We start from the raw sequence: 24,853 nt of genomic DNA on the forward strand, positions 1-24,853 counted from the left end.
AACCCCGTCACCTTTCTCATCCAACCTTCCATCCCCCTCTCCTCTGGTAGCCACCAATCTGATCTCTGTATCTATGAGTCTGTTGCTATTTTGTTTCAGCAAACACTATTGAGCACCCTCCAAAGTCAGGCACTGAAAACTCTTGGCACCCAGATGGGAACCAGACACCGAGTCAGGGTTATGAGACACTGTCAGGAAAGCTGCCATTTCCTCTAATTGAGCAAGGCAAAAACTGTTGTGAGCACTCACAGGAGACACAGAGAGGTTGGGCTACCAACAGCCTGGAGAAGCCATTCTTGTTCCTTCCCTTGTACTTTCTCAGTCCTTCCATCTCCCTCTCAATCCTTCATTGTAGGCTCATGCTCACATGGGCTCTGCAGTCAGACACCCTGCATGGACTAGCAGCTCCTTTATGGTGTGACTGTGTGGCCCTGGGAAGCTATTCAACCTGTTTGTCAGACTTCCCATCCGTCGAATGGGGATAACAGTAACAGTGCTGGGTCATAGGATAATGAGGGCTGAATGAGATAATGTACATGTAATCTTTAGTATAGTTCTTGACACATAACAAGCACCCAATAAAATGATTTTCTTTTTTTTTTAATATATGTTATTGATATTTCACAGAGAGGAAGGGAGAGGGATAGAGAGCTAGAAACATCGATGAGAGAGAAACATCGATCAGCTGCCTCCTGCACACCTCCCACTGGGGATGTGCCCACAACCAAGGTACATGCCCTTGACTGGAATCGAACCTGGGACCTTTCAGTCCGCAGGCCAACGCTCTACCCACTGAGCCAAACCGGTTTCGGCCAATAAAATGATTTTCATGTGTAATTACTTCCATGTTTGCCACTTCAATGTTAAGAAGACATTGATTTGATCTATAATCTTTGAGATGTTTCTCTTCAAAATAATGACTTTTCTCCTCACATGCCACTTATTGACTGTAAACCCCATAATAGCAAGGATCATCTTACCTAATAATAGACAAACATGTAAATTGACCGTACCTCTGCTACGCCACCAGCCAGTCAGGAGTGATATGCAAATTAACCCAACAAAGATGGCAGTTAATTTGACAATGCAGGCGTTCTGCCCCACCCTCGGTCTCTCAGGGCCTCTGGGCAGCATGGGAAAGCAGGGCTGGAGTGGAAAGAGGTGACTTCCGGAGCGGAAAGAGGCGGCTCTGGGGCCTGAGCGGAAAGGGGCTGGGCCGGAGTGGAAAGGCGGTGCTGGCAGCCAGGGAAAGGAAAGCTCATTCTAGCAGGAATCTTCGTGCATTGGGCTTCTAGTAATCTTATAGAATAAGAAGCTAATATGCAAATCAACCGACTAGCGGAACAACCGGTTGCTGTGATGTGCATTGACCATGAGGGGGCAGATGCTCAACACAGGAGCTGCCCCCTGGTGGTCAGTGCACTCCCACAAGGGGAGCACCACTCAGCCAGAAGCCCTGAGCTGGCTCACAGCTGGCAAGTGCAGTGGCGGTGGCAGGAGCCTCTCCCACCTCCCCCCAAGGGCTCCCAGACTGCGAGAGGGCACAGGCTGGGCTGAAGGACCCCCCTCCCCGAGTGCATGAATTTCGTGCACGGGGCCTCTAGTTATTTTAATATTATATTTTTAAGTCCTAATACAGCCATAATGAGTGGCCCAGGAAAAAAGCCCATCTTGGTGGTGACTGTGGTACTAAAACAAGCCCCTCTGGCTCCTATAGACGGTCTGTCCCTTTTGAGGGTGTTTATTAAGCCAGACCGTACACAGCCCCGTATTTGGTTCCAGCATGCAAACCTGTTCTGGTGCGTTGGACAGTTCTTTCAGTTCTGCCATGTGTAGCAAGCAGCAGCCAGCACTTCATTTTAGAAAGCCGGCCACCCAGAGCACAGTGTGACCATCTGATTAGTTTGTGTCCATTAAGTGTAGGTGTATAGATCTGGGTCCATTTCAGTTTGCCAAATAGCCTGCAGTAAAACTTCACAAAGAGCCTTTTCCTTGAAGTTTGTGCCTTCAGGGAGGAATCCAGGCCTTCTTTTTTGAATTCGTTTTTCATGCTGCACGGTTCTGGGCTGTATAGATCGGCTGGTGTTAACGAGCCTGTGGGTGTTTTGCCAGACAGCTATGTGCGCCTTTTTTGTCCTGTCCAACTACTGTACTTCTCACAAAGGACTGTTCGTGGTCCGGGGGAGGGCTGGAATAGCATGCATGGATAATGCCACCAAAAGTTATTCCAATTGCTCTCCAATGGTGAAATAATTGCCTTTCCTCCTCCATTTGTTTTCTATCTGGGGCCTTAAGGCTAAAATACTCCCACTCCTTTCCCCTTCTCCCAACATATACTTTGTTTGTATCACCAAACTCATCTTTTCCAAGTGCTCCTTACTTGTGCATTTTGTACAATTCCCTGTCCCCCTACCAACACACATACACTGAGTATATTTAAATGTAAACCTTGGTGAATTTTATATATGCATATATCCATGACGCTATAAGCATAATAAAGATGACAAATAGATTTAATCCTCTCCAAAAATTCCCTCAGGTCTGTTTTATCATCTATCTCTCCCATCCCTCCCCAGGAAACCACTCATTTGTTTCTGTCACTATAGGTTACTTTGTATTTTCTAGAATTCTGTCTGAATGAGTCAGAGAGTATGTACTTGTTTTTGCTTCCCTTATTTCACAGATAATATGTAAAGTAAGAACTGAGAAACTATAGCAAAAACCTGTTCTTTAGGAGTATGGAAATGCGTTGCAGAATAAACATTAGAAAAAGTTAATAATTATTACTGTAAGGATGCAGGGACTTTGGGAGGTAAGAGGTGGGGCAAGTTTCATTACCAGCCTTTTAGATTTCTACTTAAACTATGCAAAAGTATAGTTTTTGGTTTATTAAAATATATTACCTGAAGTGTGTGAGGCATAGTGTCCCAATGGAAAACAAAGGATAATCTAGACAATAAAATCTGATAATTGTCTGGGTTGAGGGCTCAATCCCCAATAGGGGGCATGCAGGAGGCAGCCAATCAATGATTCTCTCTTATCATTGATGTTTCTATCTCTCTCACTCCCTCTCCCTTCCTCTCTGAAATCAATAAAATTATATTTTTAAAAAATCTGATAATTGGGACACATAAGACAATAAGAATAGACACCAGTTAATATTTTTAATGATTAGTTGCCAAAGACAGAAGGTATTAAACAAAATGATCCTATCTATATCCTCCTGTCACCTAGTATAAAAAGAAGAGAGGTGCCGAAACCGGTTTGGCTCAGTGGATAGAGCGTCGGCCTGCGGACTGAAGGGTCCCGGGTTCGATTCCGGTCAAGGGCATGTACCTTGGTTGCGGGCACATCCCCAGTGGGAGGTGTGCAGGAGGCAGCTGATCGATGTTTTTCTCTCATCGGTGTTTCTAGCTCTCTATCCCTCTCCCTTCCTCTCTGTAAAATATCAATAAAATATATTAAAAAAAAAACATTAAAAAAAAAAAAAAAGGAGAGGTGCTTATTCAGGCTACAATATGGATGAACCTTGAAAGCATGTTAAGTGGCCCTAGCTGGTTTTGCTCAGTGGATAGAGCGTCAGCCTGAGGACTGAAGAGTCCCAGGTTTGATTCCGGTCAAGGGCACATGCCTGGGTTGAGAGCTCGATCCCTGGCCCTGGTTGGGGTGCTGGCGGGAGGCAACCAATCGACGTGTCTTTTTCACATCAATGTTTCTTTCTCTCTGTCTCTCCTCCTCCCTTCCATTCTCTCTCAAAATCAATGGAAAAATATATTGGGATGAGGATTAACAAAAACAAGCAAAAAAAAACACCCCAAAAAACATGCTAAGTGAAAGAAGCCAAACACAAAAGGCCATATATTGCATAATTCCATTGGTATGAAATGTATAGATTCGGCAAATCCGTAGAGACAGGAAGTATGTTACAGGTTGCTGAAGACTGGGAGGAAGAAGGTGGAAAGGGGAGTGGTTGCTAATGGGTATAGAGTTTCTTTTTGGGGGATAAGGATATTCTTGAATTAGATGGTGGTGATGGTTGCACAATTCTGTGAATATCTAAAAACCACTCAATTGTACACTTTAAAAGGGTGACTCTTACGGTGGTATGTGAATTACCTTAATCAAAGGAAATGTTTTGAGATTGTGTCTGCCAGGAGAGGTTCTGTGAGTAAGAAAAGACATTAAATCTGTAACTCATGCCGCAGAACTGCATTTGAGGAAGAAAGCGATTTTTGAGGGCCTCATTTTTCCAGCGGGCTGTCTGCTTGCCTCTTATTCACGAGATAATTGGTCAAGTGTGCTATTTACCTAACCTGGGTGCACAGCTGACGGATGATAGTGACTGCAACCAAAAGACCCAAAGAAATGGTTTTGCAAAACTCCATTCAGAGGAAAGTGATGTGATGCATTTGTGTGTGTTGGGGCGGGGGGGGGGGGCGAGGGGGGGGGCAGGGGGGCAAGTGTGTGTGTTATCTTTTGTAATAAATTGTTACAGATCTTGTATTGCAAAAAACTTGCATTCTAGTAAGTGAATGTATAAGATAGTAGATGCAGCTACTAATCTGAAACTCTCCGGATAAGGCTTGGGGTATATATTTTTATAAACACCACCTTTTCTTTCTAATTCCCAACACAGGATGAGAACAACTTTTCTAAACAATTCAGAAAATTGCATCTATTTCCCACCTCACCTTTTCCAAGTAGGTAGATATAAACAATTGAGGGAATGGGGTGAAGAGAAGGCAGTAATTCAGGCCACCTTTTCACTGAAAGTCTAGGATGCCTGCTTTTGCAAAAGTTGACCCTTACGCTGGTTTACTAAACTAGTTTGACATAAAACTAGTTTTAAAAAAATGAATAATGGTTTGGCTGAATCGAAACCTTTTTACAGCCAAGTCTGTTACCTTGTTACATTGTATTATGGGTAAATGTTTCTTCTGGGGGGCTACTATTCCTAGCATGGCAATGGAAGATTATCCACAGAGCACCCAGGTCAAACAGACTATGCTGAAATTGTCATGGCTTTATACTCAGAGAACTGGAAATACACAGTATACCTACAGCTGTTTTTACAGTGAGAGGCTTCCTCCCCCCCCCACCAATAATTCTCTAAATGGTTAATCACTGGACTGTCCTGGATCTCCAAGCTATAAAAAAGAGAACTGTAGGCTTTTTGCTTTCCTACTCTTCAGATATGCACAGTTCCTGCCTGCACATTCCAGTATGTTTATCGGACACGTATTTCGAAAAAAGGACCCTAAAGGCCTAACTGCCTTTGATTTTCAACAAGATTTGTGCATGTGTCTTTCTCACGTACTATGTGCAAAATTAAACCAGTCAATTACCTTCCATAAGTCTCTTTCCCTGGTCTTTCTCCTCTGGAGATGCACAATTTTGAAAAACACTCACTTGTTATCTCCACTCCAGTTCACTCCCTTAAGCATTACTTCCAGCGGGGAGGAAAAGGTTATACCTCTTTGTTCTGTGTAACTTGTGCCTAAGGTTTACTTTGAGCTGCTTATAACCTCATGCCTGCGTTAAATAGATCCCAGGTGTACTGTTCCGAAGCTCAGTTTATTTTTTGCCCTGAAGTACGTTTGCTGCAGCAAAGTTTTAAGTGCCTGCTTAGAATTGGTTTTGGTATTGTAAATGCTAAGAGCACTGTTTCCTTTAACTACACCAAAGCCCAGTGCACTATTCAAAATTCTGGTGCAATATAACTTCCCTATGTTTGGTAAGAGCTTCTTAAAAATGAACCATAGTGTTAAAATATGTCCTAAAAAATTGACAAAGGAAAAAAAAAACACATTTCAGACTTAATCTGTCTTGTCGTAAAGCTCTCCCTATAGGTTAAAACTTCTAGATTAAAGGAAATAGTGCTATACAGTCCTTGCTATTTGCAAGGGCCATGATGAAACCTTCAGGAATTCTCTGAATTGTGAATGACATTTGGGATAGAATATTCATGGAGCTTGTCAAAAAACTGTGACCCAAGGTTGTTTCTTGTTTTTTATTGCACTGCTAATATGCAGGCTGGAAGTTTGTATCCTTGTCTATTATGTCCTGTTCTTCACAGTGAAATCAGAAAGCTTGGTGCATAAATATCCCACATTGAAGAGTCATTGGCACCAACATACTGGACCTCCTTTTCACCTTGCATTTAAATGTTTATAAACGGATTTCCTTCCAATATAGTCTGGTTTCATCTTGTGTGACCTCTTGCTTCAACCTATAAACTTTCTTTCCACCAAGCTCAATAAACATAAAAGTGCTATTAGAGAGAAAAGGAAAAGCTCCTGTCCACTAGCCTTCAGGAAAAAACTTGTCAGAGGAAGCAACAGTTGAGCTGTGCCTTTAAGAGGCACTACCACGTGTGTCAAAATAAACTGGCAACGTCAAGTCCAAAGTGTCACAGTCCATATACTTTACTGGAAAGAAAGCCCTTTCTTAGTCTCAGATCTGAGCCTGGTACTTGAGAGAAGTTCTTAGTCGTGGCTGAATCCTGACTCACTTGGAGAACTGTACTAATTACTGGGGCACAGCTCTAGGGGATGTAATTTAATATGTTTGGGAGAAGGCCTAGGTATCAGGACTCTTAAAACCTCCCTGGTGATATTAATGGACAGCTTGATTTGGAAGCTATGTGGTTGACCAGTGGTTTCCCACCCCACAGATAATCAGAAACAGGATATTGGACTCCCTCCTGGACACATGGACAGTGTGTATCTCCTGCAAGAAATTATTCCAAATTAAACCTACTCTTCCAGCTGTATTCTTTCATCATATATTGAATCACATTCATTTTTGAGAAATTATTCAAAAAATATTTGAGAAGATATGTATGTCTGGCTCCAAGTCTTTCTAGCTGAGCTTTCTTCTTTACTCTAGTCTAAATCCCGTCAGTGGCTCCTGTCACCCATGGAATAAAGCCAAAGGGAGATATCATCAAGGGCCACCTTTATACCGCTCAAGTCTCAGGTTCTACCACTTGCTTCCTAAACATGGTCTTTAGTAATAGTGAGAAGTTAGTCATTCTCTGTGCAAACCATGCTAGTTCTTGTACCCGAGGATTCCTTCTTTCTCTTGTTTATCCCACTAGCTACCTTTTCATCTTGTTGATTCCTATTCATACATCAAGCTACTAACTCTCCTGAGAGTCATCTCCGAACTCCATACCATCAAGCCTTTCATGCTGTAACTACCTCCAGCAAAGCATTTCTGTGTTATTTTGAAATTGTCTGATTTCACTCCCCCCACTCCCAACCCCCATCAGGACTGCAAACTCATAAAAGGCACGTTTTAATCATCTGTGTATGCCCATTTCCTAATATGGTACCTAACTTATTTATTTGATTCTTTATTAAAATGGAACTAATTTGGAGCATGGAGTGTTGGGATGCTGCTGATGACCTGGCACTTAAGGTTGAGAGAAATCAGATCTAACAATTTGGCAGCAAGGAAAGAAATAAGAGAATTAACAAAACGTCAGTCACAGGTAGGAGGTGACCATTTAAAACCACCTGGCCTGCTTGCCTCATCTACCACACAGGGCATGGCCACGCTGTGGCTCAGGACAATCAAAGGTTGATGTGAATAACGATGAACCCAGGTCAGTCATAAAAGGTAAATATGTTTAAATAGTAAAATGGATATTACAGTATAAATGCATTTAACCAAATTAGTTAAAATAGGAAAAGGGATTATATGGATATTTTGCTTATTGGGGACAGATACATCATTCTGTAATTATGCTGGGTAATTATTGTATATTATGCTACAATATCCATTTTATTTTCTACTTGCTACCAGAGGAAGTATCTGACCATAGCCATGTAAGGCAATGATTACTAAATCAGATTCATTATTTAAGCTCAAACAAAAATGTGCCCATTCCCTTCAATGCCATTGATGCACATAGAACCAAGTAGGGAAATGGAATAAGATAAAAAACAACAACAAAACTTTCTCTTGAGGATGTTTATTTAAAAGCTATTGCCTGTGAATTTTTCCTCTAGACACAGGCTTGGAAATAAATAGTTTCCAGTTTTGGATGCTTATAAACTGCTAAGAACCTGTAAGAAATACTTCTGTATTCCATCTAAAGCTTTTGAGAAATAAAATAATTGAGATATGTGCTTAGCATTGTGGCTGCTACATACTAGTAATTATTCTGCAGATGTTAGAAAGAGCAAATAATTATTTTTAGTTTTGATCTTCCATCTAAAAAATGGAGATAATGATGTTTTTAATAAGTATCCAAAGAGCTTCTTATAATAATCCAGGTCAATATACATAAAAGTTAATTGTAAATTATAAAGTATGTGTTAGTAATACTAATTTATTTTCCAACAACACTGAAAGTATTACTCTGTCAAGGATATTTGTATTTTAAAAGTAGTACAAAATAATGCATATTCAAGTTAATGCAATTGAATACACTTTTGGTGAGCTCCTTTTTTAAAAAAATAGTGGTTTTTTTTATTGATTTTAGAGAGGGGAAGAGAGAGGGAGATAATAGGAACATCAATGATGGCAGCGAATCATCGATTGGCTGCCTCCTGCACACCCCTACTGGGGTTTGAGCCCACAACTCGGACATATGCCCTGCTAGGGAATCCAACCATGACTTCCTGGTTCATAGGTTGGTGCTCAGCCACTGAACCATACTAGCCAGGCTGAGCCCCTTTCTTTAGCAGAAGGCATTGTGATGGCTGTAGTTGGAGTTGGAAGACAAAAATTATGCTGGCTTTGTTCTCCTTTGAGTATAGAATCTATATATATAAAAGCCTAAGTGACCATCGCAACCGAATGAACAACTGAACAGGCTGTGTGGGGCAACCAGGCCGGCAGGGGAGTTAATGAGGGGCAACCAAATGACCAAGCAGCAGGCTGTGTGGGGTGACCAGGCCAGCAGGGGAGCAATAAAGGGTGACCAGGCCGGTGGGGGGGGGCATTTGGGGTGACCAGGCTGGTGGGAGGGCAGTTAGGGGCAACCAGGCCGGTGGGGGGACAGTTAGGGGTGACCAGGCCAGCAGGGGGTCAGTAAGGGCAACCAGGCTGGTAGGGGGGTAGTTAGGGGCGACCAGGCCGGTGGGGGGGGGCAGTTGGGGGTGACTAGGCCAGCAGAGCAGGCAGTTAGGGGTGATCAGGCAGGCAGGCAGGTGAGCAGTTAGGAGCCAGTGGTCCCGGATTGTGAGAGGGATGTCTGGTTTAGGATCAGGCCTAAACTGGCAGTTGGACATCCCCCGAGGGGTCCCAGATTGGAAAGCATGTAGGCTGGGCTGAGGGGACCCCCCCCATGCCCAAATTTCATGCACCGGGCCTCTAGTAGATATATAAATAATGACTAAGAACAAAAGGTGGAATGCTGCAATTGTGAGGCCAAAGTGCTCTATGGTAAATAAGGTCTCTCTACTTAGAGAATCAAGGAAGAGCTTATTAGAGAACTGGACTTCATGTGTAGAGGTGGGAGAGAAAGAACTTTACGGGTTGAGGGAATAGCAGATGCAAAGCATGTAAGTGGGAAGGAAGCAGCTAAGGCCCTGGAGTGGCTGGAGTGTAGAGGGAGGGGTGATGGTGGTGTTATTTAAACCAGTGCCAGATTCCAGAGGGTCTTAAATTCCACAGCAAGAACCTTGAATGTTATGCCATAGAAAAGGTTCAGCTATTTAAGTTTTTGAGCCCCAAAGTAGTAGGATTGCAGCAGTAGTTTAGGAATCATTTTGTAATGATAAGATAAAATTGAGTACATTGCAATAAAATTGAGACTGCACATTCTTCATGTCTGAGTAGTTTTCTAGTTTTCCTGGGATTGTTACTGCCAACATGTTCTCTCTCTCTCTCTCTCTCTCTCTCTCTCTCTCTCTCTCTCTCTCTCTCTCTCTCTCTCTCTCTCTCCTATTTTTGGAATAAGAAAAATTGATCTGTGGGATTAAGAGGAAGTCAATCTGGGAGCATAGGCTTTCTAAAGCAAACTTGGATTCAAATGCTGCATCAAAAGCTTAATTGCTTGGCAATCTTGGAAAAACTATTCACCCTGTCCACGCTTCCATTTTGCTCTGGTAAAATTGAGATAATATGGCTTCAACGAGCCATTGCACTAATTGAGATATCTTTAGCACACTGGGTAGCTTGTAGCAAGCCTCCAATTAATAGTAGCTGTTATTTTTTGTGATGTGAGTTAACATTGGAGGGTAAAAGTGAGTCTTTATAGTTATTCTAAAATATTATATTGTGGTCAGGAGAATTAGCAGAATTTCAGCTGAAACCCCTTTTTGTCCATTGCTGGAAATAGGCAAATAAACTTGCTGCCGGGCAGCCTCAACCACTGTGGTCCTACTTAAATGCAAGTGAGTTAACCACCGGGGCTTCTATGGCAGCCATGTTCCGGGAATCTGTGCTACAACACTGTCTGGGTTCAGCATACTTCACAAAATCGGGAAACAGCCACTGGATGTTGGTAGGACAAAGGCCCCGGCTTTTCTTTATAGCAGTGGATGGATGTCTGCAGAAACCCCATGACATAGCCTGTGGGTGCAGGAGGCTGAGGAAGCGGTAGGAAGGCAGGTCTTGATCAGGGTCTAAGGATGGTTGCCAGGCGGCATTACCTTGTTGACATTTTCCATGCATAAGATCTGGGCTTCCTCTTAGCAGGACAAGAAACTGGATATTATATTAATATCCAGCATATTTTTAATGCTCCAAATTTTAGCATAATAAGCCGGTATCACTTGAGACCGATACATGGATCCATATGCCAGCCTAGTACTTTGGGTGTGGGGGCCTCAATCAGATGTGTGACTATAAAGCAAACCTCTCAGATCCAGAGACCCAGACTTCTTCCCTCCTCATGTTGAGGCATATGGAAAGCAAGCAGTTTTATGAGAAGGTTGTCTTTTGATTTAAAGCCAAGGGAAGTGGCTCAAACCATAAATGGATAAGATTCAGGTTCCAAGGCTGATAGAATATACATTGTGACAATAGCATACCTCTCTCTAGTGACCAAATAACTTATCACCCTCAGATCTGTGATCTATTTTTTAAATATATTTTTATTGATTTTAGAGAGGAAGGGAGAGGGAGAGAGAGAGAGAAACATCAATGATAAGAGAGAATCATTGATTGGCTGCCTCCTGCATGCCCCCCACTAGGGATCGAGCCTGCAACCCGGGCATGTTCCCTTGCCCGGAATCGAAACCGGGACCCTTCAGTCTGCAGACTGGCACTCTATCCACTGAGCCACACCAGCTAGGGCTGAGCTGTGATCTCTGATTGCTCCCCTGTGTTTTCTCTGAGCCTTCTCTTTCCGTGCTTGATCACTAAGTACTCCTTTAATGCTGTTCCTCTTTATCCAGGGTCCTTTCACTTTTGTAGCTATGTAGGGGAGGAAAGTTTTTCTCAACCCTCTTAGGGTGTCTGGCTGGGTCTGCCAAGTCAACTGAGGGAGACAGGTTAACAAGAGAAATATATGCAAATGTGTTCAATATAAGCTTTACATGATACAGAAACCTTCATGAGGAAACGCAGATCAAGGAAACAGGTGGACCTGAGTAGTTTATGCTAGGCTAAATGGAGGGTGGACAGTTGTGGAGAAATATCACAGGTCAAGGAGTATGATGTAAGTGTAGTAAACATGGGAGTAGTAAGTGTGGCAAGGCCTGTTTGTTCCGATTCTTCTTGGATTCCATTTGTCTTCAAATAGAAGAATGCTCCATTGCTCAGGGTGTAGGAAAGCACCTCTCAATAGAGTTCTATGACCTGTTTCGGTGGACAAGGGCAGGGGGTAGGTCAGAGTGACCCTCTTGCTCCTGCTGTTTTCTCTTTCAGCTTAAAATAGTCAGTATGCCAAGGTGCCATGTTTTGGGGTAGCATGACCTGACCCCCGTCAGCTACTTAGCTGTTCCCAGCCAGGACCTCTGGTCTAGGAGACAGTGTGTCCTCCACTTCTGTGCGGATTCAGTTACCGGAGTTCCTTGATTCTATCATTGCAGCTATTATTAGCAGTAGTGATGCTCATTCTGAATTCAGAACCCTCAAAATATGTGTGAAGCAGGGGCTGGTGTGGGGTAGGAAGGTGCAGCAGTGTTTCTAGGGCTCTATTCAATATGTTTGCACGAGTTGCTAACACATTGATATACTAGCATACCCATGAGTAAAAGGTTTTGCCAGGAGCACCCTGACAACTGCCCCAGCTCGTTCCTGGGGCCCCTAAATCTCCCCATGACCCAGGAGGCTCCTGAGGCTCCTGCTCCAGCCCCGGTGCTTTCCGGTTGGCTAGTGTAGTGGTTGGCAAACTGCGGCTCGCGAGCCACATGCGGCTCTTTGGCCCCTTGAGTGTGGCTCTTCCACAAAATACCATGTGTGGGCACACACGTACAGTGCAATTGAAACTTCGTGGCCCATGCGCAGAAGTCAGTTTTCGGCTTTCAAAAGAAATTTCAGTCGTTGTACTGTTGATATTTGGTTCTGTTGACTAATGAGTTTGCCAACCAATGGGCTAGTGCCTTTTAAGTCTAGTTATTAAATATTTTGTGTATCACTTTGGTTCTTACTTCCGGTAAGCATACCCATGCACATGCTGGAAAAAGCTCTCTCCCTTTGCCTCGTGTCCTTGAGAAGCACCCCAACCCCTCCCAGTGCATGGTCTCTGAATGGTTCTGTGGCATGTTGTGGAATCAAGAAGGGGGCAGGCTCGTAAATGACTCTGTAACCTCAGCGCTGATCAAGACCACTCTCAAAACAGTCTAGACAGAAATAAAATCTTTGAGGCGAGACCTGCATGCACCAATATATTAGGAGCCCTTCCCCCTTCATGTAATCTAAAGTCTCTCCGCTTTCTCTTTCTTCTGGTCCTCAGTGACTCCAGCTGCCCTTTAAACTAAATTGTGTCCTCTCAAAGAGAAATGTGAAATGTTTATTTTAAAGAAGTAAAATATTTAGTGAATCCAACATACTTTGGACTCACTTCACTCTCTATATTTGCTATTTAGTTCATGGGAAACTATGACTAATCTGTTTTTCTTTTTTGAGTATATTTATTTTAGTTGAAACTTCAAAACATACTTATTCCTCAGATGGTGATTCTGAGACACTAAATTGTGTGATTCCCTGTAACACATTTTATTATCTATCAGGGCAAATAATTTTCAAGTTCTGCCAAAGCTAATTGCCTTTATAGATCAAATTGTTAAATTTGAGTTATAGCGTAATTATGTAGAATGGGAATGCCTGCTTGTCTACTCTATAAACAGTTTTCTGTTGTAAAATGAATAGATCTGAAATGAACTAGTTTTTTAAAGATTTTTGGCATTTTGTGTGCCTGCCTTGACATCACTCTCAATCACTATATTATATGAATATGTTCACATAAAATACCTCTGGAAGTAAAAGCAGAGAATTGAAAATGCATTTGGAAAATCATGCCATTGAAGAACTCAGTTAAACAGCAAACAAAACCCAAGCATTTACGCAATTTCATCTCAGGTTTTTCTCTCCTTTGCCTAATATTCATGGTGGAATTCAGTTAGTCCAGGGGGCTACGCTGGGTCAACAGTGTCTTTGAATATTAAGTTCTGAAGCTATTTAAGAGGCTTAAAGGATAATGATGTGATCTGACCACCAAAGACACAAAGGCCTCAAAAATGTTTGAAATTCAGAGGAGGAAACCAGAATTCTATATCCCAGTTGACCAACATCCCACACAGTTTTATTGCACTATGAGAAGTGTTTGTTTTTTGAAAACTGAGTACTTGGCCCAGCCAATGTGGCTCAGTGGTTGAGCACTGATTCCCAGTCTGTACACATGCCTGGGTTTTAGGCTCGATCCCCAGTAGGGGGTGTGCAGGAGGCAGCTGATTAATGATTCTCTCTCATCATTGATGTTTCTATCTCTCCCTCTCCCTTCCTCTCTGAAAGCAATAAAAATACATTAAAATTAAGTTATACAAAAAAAGAAAATTGAATACTTGGATAAACAGAAATGGAAATGGAAATTATTGCCTCCTTTCTGGCAGCAGGATAGATGGGGGGCGGCACTGAGGTGAGAAGACGGGAAAGTCAGATGAGAAAACACAGTGGTGAACTGAGTCAAATTGTCACTTATCCAAATGAAGGCAGAGCCAGTCTTTTCAAATTATACATACCTTTCCAAAACTGAAATAATTCAAAGTGAAAAAATATCCAGTACTAGTGTTTTTATTAATGATAAAAGGTCTAAAGGTGATTTCATGTAGAGCTTCTGAAAATGTCATAACTTTTGTCAAGGAAGAAAAATACTTATTTCTTCAAAGTTGTGTTTGTGTAGTGAGAAATACATTTTACATTGGGACCTAGAATGCACATAGATATTCACACATACATACAACTTTGTAAATTATATTTATCCTCACTATGTGTAATACATTTGATATTTTATGTTTTATTACATTTTAAAATGCTGCTTGTAAGTCACTAAACAAGTCTTAATTCTGTCTCTCAGCCAGTCTATTGGCTTGATATATTCTGGGACAAGTCAGAAACTAATTTTCTAAGATAAGCTTACACAGTCCCAGGACACCGTGTCCTTGTCATCGATGTGGAAATGGATAAGTATCAGCCTCAACACCTTGCTAAGGCAAGGATTATTCTGAAGTCAAGGTGTCCTCAGGGATGTGACCACACAGTTCTGGTCAGGATGAGGCTGAGGCCTGCCTGAGAGTCTCTTCCATCCAGTGAGGTCAAACTGACTTATAGAACAATCCCTGGTTTCAAGTAGAAGTGGGTACCTCAGTAGAGACCTTCAAAGCAGATGGAATTCAGTGATTCAGGCAGTGAGGAACAGAACACAAGCTCCTAGTAGTCAGAATGTATCACAGAACCATAAGGCAAAGTTCATGGTGAAGGAGTTTGATAAACAGTGTTACGTGGAGGCGTGTTTCATGTTTCATCAGGGGCTGTTATGACATCAAGGGACAGCTGCATGGACACAGATCCTCAGCAGTGGTGGTACCATAAACTCATGGTTCCAGCTACTTGTGTCTTAAATAACCTTGGGGATCTGGGCAGCTGTGGTAGGAAGGGCAGTGATAGGAAGACTCTCTATCCAGAAGTCTTAGCTGTCTGTATTTAATGAAAAGGCCATGCTTTCTGCTTATACTGGGTTTCTATCATGTCTAGGTTCTCTGGGGGCTCTGTGAGTCAGCCCTTTAGGAGTAGAAGGCCCAGTTCATGGGTGACTGGAGCGCTCCAAATTATTACTGGCATTCTCATTCTCAGTGGCATGGTGGTCCTGTGCTTAGGCTGAGGACACTGATTATGGTGATCTTGAAACCATCCTTCCTTTCCACATGCATCTGGCTGGACCAGTTATGGTGGGATTGTCTTGGTGAAATGTCTAAGCAGGCAAAGTATGTGTTTATGTTTGCTGAGCTTCCCAGTTTTGTCTCATCAGGATGTGTTTTTGCATTTCTTCTTGTCCACACAGCATTCATTAGGGATCTATGTAAATATGAATACAGAGTAAGGTGGGGAGTGAAGTTTACTGCCATGAATTTCTGTGATTGAGGACAGAATGGTAAAGAACATATGAAGCTTCAAGTTGTCCAAGGAATTTGAAGGTCACTGGATTAATGGTAGTAGAGTTGAAAATGACCTGTGAGTTTTAGATTCAGCCACTCTGACCTACTGTTCTCTTTGTAAACTGAGTACATTCACCATCTCTGTGCCTTTACAAATACTGTTCCCTCTATTTGGAAAGCCCTTCCTCATTCTCCCCATTCAGCAGGGACTTACTACCTGCCTGGGAAAAGCTACATATTATTTTTGGTAGATTATTTGCTTACCATCCTATCTCCTTAGACTAAACATTCTTTGATAATAATAAAAAAATAATTTACTGGTATATAATGTTTACAATGGGACAAGCTCTATACTTTGTGACTGTTAGCTCATTTGATCCCCACAAAAGTCTGTTTATGCAGCTATAATTATACTTTTCAGAGAAGGAAACTACACAGGAGGGTTAAGTGACTTATTTAGGGTTGCAGAGTTGGGATTTGTAACCAGGCAGTCTGGCTCCAGTATCCACATATGTAATCCCCATGCTATGCTGCCTCTCAAGTTATGGACTGTGTCACACATATCCCTCATGCCTCAGGGCCAAATGCAGTGTCTCACATATAGAGAGCACAGATAAAGCCTATTTGAAATTAATCAATGACCAGACTCCCCTGACAAGGGCATGACCCTTATGTGTTGGTGAAGGGGGATTTTGTAGGTAAGTATGAGCAGCCAAGGAGCCAAGTCGTTTTCCAGCCCAACAGGTGTGGGAAAGTACTAGATATAAATTAAGAAAGTGTCCCAAGTGAAAGGTGAGCCATGGCTTTGAAATAGAAAAGAATTTGTAGTAGAGAGATGTGTATCCCAGATGTCCAGTTGGTTGGGACAGGATGGTGGTGGTTTGAAGAAGAGAGAGAGAGAAAAAGTCCCAGTCTTTGATTTGTTGGTTTGGTGTGTTTGTTTTTTTTTTTCAGTGTTTTGGTTAATTTGTGGTTGGTGATATGAGGAAGTTTTAATTTTCCTTTAGAGGATAGGAAGGAAAGTACATCAAACTTGTAGCCTAAATAAGCCTAGACATTATCTATGTAAATGCTTCATAAATGAACATGTCTCCCCTTGGTAATTTCTGTTCTATGAGAGAGAGAGGCCCACTCATGACATTTGCTATCTGTGGTTAGTAGAGGCCTAGTTCTGTGTTGAAATCTGTGGCTCCTGAACAGATTTCCCCCCAACTTCAGATCCCAAACTCCCAGAGTTCAAAGATAGCAAAGTGAAATGTTATGTAATAATGACTGTGTTAGTCTTTCTTGGTAGTCCTGGATAATCTACATCCAGGCGTGTCTAATGAGCAGAGTTTACCAAGTAGAAGAAAAGTCCTGGACCAAGAAATGCTTTGTCTGTGGCCACTAACTAAAGTGTTTTTTTGACTAATCAAGCTGGTTAGTGATCCTGTTCTCCACAAAGAGGTCTTGTCTTTGAAATAAATGTGGGCTGTTGAGGGGAAATAAGAATTCCCTTTGAGGACTTTCACTGATTTGGGCTCCAGAAAGGTAGATGCAAATATTTTAAAGAAAGTTTTCTTCTTTCTGATGTCATACTCTTCTTCTAAGATATAACTGTCCTCTGAAAAAACGAGGGAGGAATCATGACTTGAGACCATAGTGTTTTCTAACTCGCTAATGTTTCAATTGTTATTTTTCACTTCAAAAATTTAGTAGATATTCAGGCACACTAAAGTGGTTCAGACTTATTGCAGCTATTTTTAAAATTGGTAGCAATTACCACTGTGCTGTAATCATTAGGGCAGTGTCAATTAATAGATGTTCTGTGATTTAATAAAGACAAAGATAACGCCAACCTTAAACTTAAAAAGAAATCCTTAAGTATAAAGGTATAATTTCTGACTGAAATAATGAAGGTGGTAATTTACTTCAGAATGATATAGTGTATTTTAATTTTTATATATTAAATGACTTCTATTCCAGGTTATTTTAGAATGGGGGGTTGAAAATAAAATCACCAGTTAAAATCCAGTATGTTTGCATCCTTTGTTAAGTTTATTCCTCAGTGTTTTAGCCGTTTCTTGCAATTACAAAAGGAATTGTGTTTTGTTTTGTTTTTCATTTCTTTTTCTGAAATTTCATTGTTAGTATTTAGGAATGTAGTGGATTTTTGGACATTGATTTCTGTTTCCTGCAACTTTACTATATTTATTGTTCCTAATAGTTCTTTGGTGGAATTTTTAGGCTCATAGACACAGACAACAGTATGTGGGTTCCAGAGAGGAGGGTGGAGAGGTAGCAAAGGATAAAGGGGGTCAAATATATGATGACAGATCTGACTTTGGGTGGTGGGCACACAATACAGATGATGTATCATAGAACGGTACACTTGAACCTACGTAATCTTACTAGCCAATGTCACCCAATAAATTTAATTAAATAAATGCAATATATTTGATATAAAAATTATGAATCTGATTTGAAAAAATGAAAATGAATTATACATATTACCAAGAGGCCACTTTCAAGGCCTCTAAGAGCCATATCCAGTGTTATAGTAAGCCTTCTGCCAAATGTCAGCAAGTGTGTGCAGAATTGTGAGTTTAACTGGAAATGTATATTAATGTTGAATTTTGAGACTACAAATACACACATATGAACAATAAAAGCTATACCCATTTTTCTTCTAGTGGCAAAAGCAAGGTTGACTTTTTTAACTCGCAGGTAGCAGAAATATTATTCCAAGTTATTGTCTTGGGGGGATGCATTACTTACATTTAGATATGCTGTCAGGTTTCTTTCTCTATCCGTCCCTCTAATCTATCACTTATAACTCCACTTTCCCATTTAAAACAAAGGGGTTTGGACCAAATCTCTCCTTAATTTAGATTATATATTGAATGCCTATTTTGTGTTAGACATTATTCTAAGTGAAACAATGGAAATAAATATAAAATCTCCTCAACCCTCTAAGCAGCAGGTGACAGGGGTGTGGTCACAGACAGCAAACATAAAAGGATAATTTTAAATCATGACGGGTGTGATAGGCCTTTCTCACTGGAGGCTCAGTTGTGCTCTGGTTTGCAGCTGTTTGTCATCACCCAAAGTGTCGAGTGGAATCACACAGCTTTGGAGAGCCTCGTAATACAACAACAACAACAACAAAACACCTTGTAGAAATGTAGGATAGAAAATGAGTGGGGGTGAAGGGCACATTATAAATGGGAAGGTCTCCTTGAGGCATGAATAATGGGAACAAGATAATGACAAATATTTTGAGGAGGAGTATTCTAGATAGAGGGTCTACTGAATGCAAAGTTCTGAAGAGGGAGCCAGCCTGGTAAGCACAAGGCACAGATAGAGCCAGTGTTTCTAAAACAGATAAATGAGGGTGAGAATGGGAGAACATGAGGATGGAGATGTCTAAGAGTTGCTAAGGTTTCTTGCCATTCTAAATTCTATATTTTCCTTTTATTTAATTGGAAATAAGGAAATTGTAGAGCTGCAAAGTGACCTTCAAAAAACAGTGAACCTGCTGGCATTTGCGTAACACAATTATAGAGACTCTTGAAGAATCAACATGTACAATCATCTTCCCCTCACGTGTAATTGGACATTTCAGGATAGCACAGTCACTATGATCCCATAACACCATCAATATTATCTTTCCCAGACGTGGGCTGCTTTTGGCCATTGTTCCATAGGCTCTTCTCTGGAACCCTGAGTTTGTGGGCTTATGCAGCTTGGGAATTGTGAATACCTGTGTAGGTATGCTAAAATAACTGATACAGCAATTGTGGGTGTCAAGTTACAAAATCCTATCAGATAATATTAAGAGGTGATCAGATAATTTCCATGGATTAATAAACAGTCTGTAGATATTCCTGTTAAACTTTTTACTCTCTGGGATGAAGGACCTAATATCATGAAAGAGCCAGCTGGTCTGAACATGAGGGGAGCCCACTGTCATCCTGGCACACCCTGGACCCTTATGAGAAGCTAATGTGTGACAGACAGAGCTGCTAGGACAGGAGGGAGGCCGAGGTCTGATTTAACCCCAGGCCCAGCAATTTTGGATGCCACTAACTGTTTTGTTACACAGTACCTTCCCATTTTGCGAGTCGTGGTTGGATTTTCTTTCACTTACAACCAGGGAGTTGGGACCAGTCTATTTGTTTATCACTGTCAGGTGACTTGGACACATCTCTTCTTTGCAATGTATAAGATATTATTGGTTGCCCACATGAAACCCTCGAATGGCCCATATTTTTCACTAACTCCACCACAGTTCACCATGGGACATGAAAGAAGTACCTGCATTGAGTGCCACTTTAACCTCTTATTAATGATACTAGTGGCCTGGTGCACGAAATTCGTGCACATTAAAAGGGGGACCCAGAGTCAAGTCCCCGCCCACCCACATGTGCCTCAAAATCGCGTGAGGCCCAGACCTGGCTGCCCACCCCCCAATTGGGCTAGATGGAGACCCGGCCAGTCCCACACTTGTCAAGCCCTGCCAGGCAGGGGGCGTAGCCTCAGGTCCCCTGGCTGGCGCCAGGATGGGGGGCATGGCCTGAGGTCCCCCAGATGGGGTGGGGGGTGTGCCTTAAGGTCCCCTGTCAAGCCCCGCCAGGTGGGGGGCACAGCCTCAGGCCCCCCGGCCCAGCACTGGGAGGAGGGCGCAGCCTCAGGTCCCCCATCAAGCCCCACTGGGCAGGGAGGAGCGGCCTGAGTTACCCCGACCCAGCACTGGGGGTGCACCTTGAGGTCCCCCGTCAAGCCCACTGGGTGGGGAACACGGCCTGAGGTCCCCTGTCAAGCCCCACCAGGCAGAGGGGCGCAGCCTCAGGTCCCCTGGCCCGGTGCTGGGGTGGGGGGGCGCAGCCTGAAGTCCCCTGTCAAGCCCCACCTGGTGGGGGGCATGGCCTGAGGTCCCCTGACCTGGCACTGGAGTACGGGGAGCAGCCTGAAGTCCCCTAACCCAGCACCAGGATGGGAAGTGCACCTTGAGGTCCCCCATCAAGCCCCGCTAGGCAGGGGACATGGCCTCAGGTTCCCAGGCCTGGCGCTGGGGCAGGGGGCAAGGCCTGAGGTCCCCATCAAGCCCTGCTGGGTGGAGGGGCGTGGCCTGAGGTCCCCTGGCCTGGTGCTAAGGCAGGAGGTGCGGCCTGAGGTCCCCCAGCCTGATGCCAGGGTGGGAGGCACGGCCTGAGGTCCCCTGTCAAGCCCTACCTGGTGGGGTGTGCAGCCTGAAGTCCCCTGTCAAGCCCCACGGGAGCAGGGGAGGGTGTAGCCTCAGGTCCCTGCTGATTGCTCGTTAAGACTCCTTAAGGGAACTTGGCCTCAGCTGTGGGTGCAGCCATCTTTGTGTTGGAGTGATGGTCAATTAGCATATTCCCTCTTTATTAGATAGGACTAGTGACCCGGTGCACAAACTTCATGCACATTAAAAGGGGATTAATTAGAGGAAATAATTTAATATTGCTATTTGCCCTTTCTCTATAATAGAAGTGTCAGAGATGAAAGAAAATTAGTAAAATGTATATGAAAACCTTCCTCCTGTCAGAGTCTGGGGCGCACCACGGGACCCAGAGTCAAGTCCCTGCCCACCCAGATGCACCTCAAAATCACGTGAGACCCAGACCCAACTGCCCCCCTCCCCCACCCCGCGCTTGGGCTAGATACAGACCTGGCCAGTTCCACCCTTGTCAAGCCCTGCCAGGCAGGGGGCATAGCCTCAAGTCCCCTGGCCTGGTGCCAGGACGGGGGGGCATGGCCTGAGGTCCCCCAGCCCAGACCAGGGTGAGGGGCATGCCTTGAGGTCCTCCATCAAGCCCCACTAGGTGGGGGACACGGCCTGAGATCCCCCATCAAGCCCTGCCAGGCGGGGGTTGGGGGGGCGCAGCCTCAGGTTCCCCGGCCCAGCTCCGGTAGGGGGTCACAGTCTCAGGTCCCTGGTCAAGCCCCGCTGGGTGGGGGCGTGGCCTGAGTTCCCCCAACCCAGCACTGGGGGTACACCTTGAGGTCCCCCGTCAAGCCCCGCTGGGAGAGGGGCATGGCCTGAGGTCCCCTGTCAATCCCAGCCAGGCAGGGGTCGCAGCCTCAGGTCCCCTGGCCCAGTGCTGGGGCGGGGGGCGCGACCTGAGGTCCCCTGTCAAGCCCAGCTGGGCGGGGGGTGCGGTCTGAGGTCCCTTAGCCTGGTGCTGGAGTGGGGGGTGCAGCCTGAGGTCCCCCAGCCTGACGCCAGGGTGGGGGGGGGCACAGCCTGAGGTCCCTTGTCAAGCCCCATGGGGGTAGGGGAGGATGTAGCCTCAGGTCCCTGCTGATTGCTCCTTAAGGCTCCTTATGGGAACTTGGCTTCAGTGGTGGGTGCAGCCATCGTTGTGATGGAGTGATGGTCAATTAGCATATTCCCTCTTTATTAGTTAGGATGACCTTGGGCTAGTTAGTCACTGTGTTTGCTTCAACCTCTCTATTGAAACCCCTCCTCGGGTTATTGCGAAGCTTCCACAAAATAAGGGTCATGAATGTGCTTTGCCCACTGTGCTAGGGATAAAATTCTGACTGGGCTGTGTACCAGACTCTTCCCTCCCCTCTCAGCTGAGAACCCAAAGATGGGGAAGACACCATCTTTCACCACAGCAGCTGATGGGCTTGAACTCTAGAACCAATCAAAGCCAGAGCTTCCAGGAGAAGGCAGGAGCCAAGTACTGGGTTACAGCCCCCTGTCTGCCTGTTGAGGTTATTTATTGCTGCGTAACAATCCACCCCAAAACCTGGTGACACAGAGTAAGAGCCATTTTATTCTCAGATTTCGTGGGCCAGGAATTCAGAGGTGATGGAAATGGCTTGTCTCTACTCCAAGATATTTGGGGCTTTAGGTGTGGACACTCTAATGCTGAGGCTGGGCTCAGCTAGAAGCTTCTCACTCACATGTCTTCCTCCTGACTGCATTTAATGGAGATGACATAGAGGCTAGGTCAGGCTGGCACTGCTACAGATGAAGACTCTTCCCTTGTCGACTTTAGCTACTACCTGCCCTATCTGCTATAGTCACTACTGACCACAGATGAGTATTTGAGTGTAAATTAATTAAAATTAAATAGATTTAAAAACTCAGCTTCTTAGTCACGTTAGCCACATTTCCAACAGCTCAATAGCTACATTTGGCTAAAGGCTGCCAGATTGGACAATGCAGCTATATACATTGCTGCCATCAAAGAAAGATGTACCAGATGACGTTACTATGAGATTTTTGTCTGACTCATCTTTGCATCATCAGACCTGATCAGAGACACTCAGAAATGTTTGTTGAATTGATATATGAAAGTAGAAATCACCATTTGTTTTTCAAATCTCTATGTCATACAGATCTTATCTTTTCAAAGCAGCAAGATAAGAAAATGGAACATACTGGTAGATAGCTTGTTAAATGAAATAAATCAGTTGAAGAATGTGTGTTCTATAATCCTAATTTTAAAACTTTTTTATAAGAAAATGAGTTGTGTTTGAGCAAAAAAAAAAAAAAAAACACACAGATTAGGTAGTATGTTAAATTTCAATATAAAGAAAATTATGGCTATTCTCAATGTCAAGTATTAATGAATGAAAGGCAATTTTAAGAGTACATAAAGTATTCAGAAACATGGTATTGAAGTGTAAAGACAAATCACAGCCAAGTCACATGCAAACCACAAAATCTCTTTCCTAAGGAGTGTGCAAAGTAACATTTCCTTTCCCCAAATATGGCTCCCTTGCTAAGATACAGAGAAGAAGGCAGATGGCACAGCTCTCATTTCCCTGTTATACCTCATGACACAGCAATACACTTTTTTCCACTTCTCCTTAAAGAAATTACTTCTATTTCAGGAATTATCTTAAACCTGGGAATGAACCTAGTGACTGTGACAGGGTCAGAATACTGACACACTGACAGAAATCTTCTTCTTGCTGCCTTACTTTGCTCCTCATTTGGTAGTTTATGAGCTCACAGATGCTGGGCCAGACTTTAGTCCATAAAATTAAGATGTTCTGTTTGACAGAGCCAAATCTAAATTGCTGAAGCAAGGACAGTAAAGCATGAAGCAGTGCCTTAAAAAGTAACCAGGGCCATCAAACCCACACTAAAAGTCAACATGATTTCAAAATTAAGATCTTCAGATGCCACAGTAATTTCTCAGGAAAAAAAAATGAGAATAAAAGCTAAATGAGAATAACAAAATAATACAGAAGACCCGTTTAGCAGCTCTGCTGTTTTATTTTATGCTCAGTTGATGGGAGAAGAGAATGTTTTCATCGAACTCTTAAAATGATTGGATTTAAAGATATGAGTATAATCATCTGGAAAAAATGGCATCAACAAAATAGTTTAGAAATGAATTTGATAGAAATGACTTCTCTGCAATTATTATGTTCATTGACTATTAGTTATTCTTAAACCATGATGGGTTCCAGGTTTGAGTAAAACTCCTAGAGGAGCTGATATTGGAAGAGTTTGGGTTGTTTGGTGAATGATTTCTTTCTTAATGTGTTTTTTTCTTCTGTTGCTATTTCTATTTTTCAGACCCACTATGAAAATGGGGAATACATCATCAGGCAAGGTGCAAGAGGGGACACCTTCTTTATCATCAGCAAAGGAAAGGTAAGCTCTGGTAGAGCAAGAGTGATGCAGGAGAGGACCTGGGGTTCCTCAGTGACTCAGGGAGCAGCACAGGTTCAGGGTCGAGATCTATACCAGTGTTTCCAGTTTCTGAAGCTGAAAGAGAACTATTTGAAAATAAGTTTTCCAAAGGAAGAAAGCATATAATGCTAAAGACTGGGAAATAGTTTATGTGCTATAATATAATCATCATGCAAGATGCCACTAATATGTCTGCACGAATGGGAAGATTTCCATAATTAAAAGTACACAATTAAAAAGGAAAAACCTAAGGTTGCTTTAAAAAATTTTTAACAGGAAAAAAAAACTATCCTGTCATTATGCTATAATGAAACATCTGGACTTTGAAATCAGATGGCCCAAGTTTTAGTTTGGCTATATAACTTATTAGATTTAGTATCCACAGACAAGTTGCTTAACACTCTGAGCTCAATAAGGACATAAATATATGCATGTTCTATTGTATATTCTTAAAAAATACTGAATGAATTCTAAAAACTCTTAAAATGCTAAATTATAGGACAATTTAAATGAGGTAGACAAAGGAAATAAGCAAAACATTATATTTTATTCATTACTATATTGTTTTAATTTCTCAATATTATGAATTTATTATAGTTTTTATTTAAAAACTAAATAAGCCCCAACTGATTTGGTT

The 24,853-nt window shown here is 42.8% G+C and overlaps 1 protein-coding gene across 2 annotated transcripts in view; it reads left to right on the forward strand.

Annotated features, from left to right (window-relative positions):
- Positions 1-24,853, forward strand: part of PRKG1 (protein kinase cGMP-dependent 1) — a 1,125,638-nt gene that overhangs the window by 900,494 nt on the left and 200,291 nt on the right. For both annotated transcript variants that reach the window (XM_080643202.1, XM_080643201.1), the window contains exon 6: positions 24,100-24,177. In XM_080643202.1, the coding sequence (XP_080499328.1) occupies positions 24,100-24,177 (78 nt within the window). The remainder of the gene's footprint in view (positions 1-24,099; positions 24,178-24,853) is intronic.

The sequence above is a fragment of the Plecotus auritus genome (genome assembly GCF_963455305.1).
Source record: "Plecotus auritus genome assembly, chromosome: 9".
Classification (NCBI taxonomy): Eukaryota; Metazoa; Chordata; class Mammalia; order Chiroptera; family Vespertilionidae; genus Plecotus; species Plecotus auritus.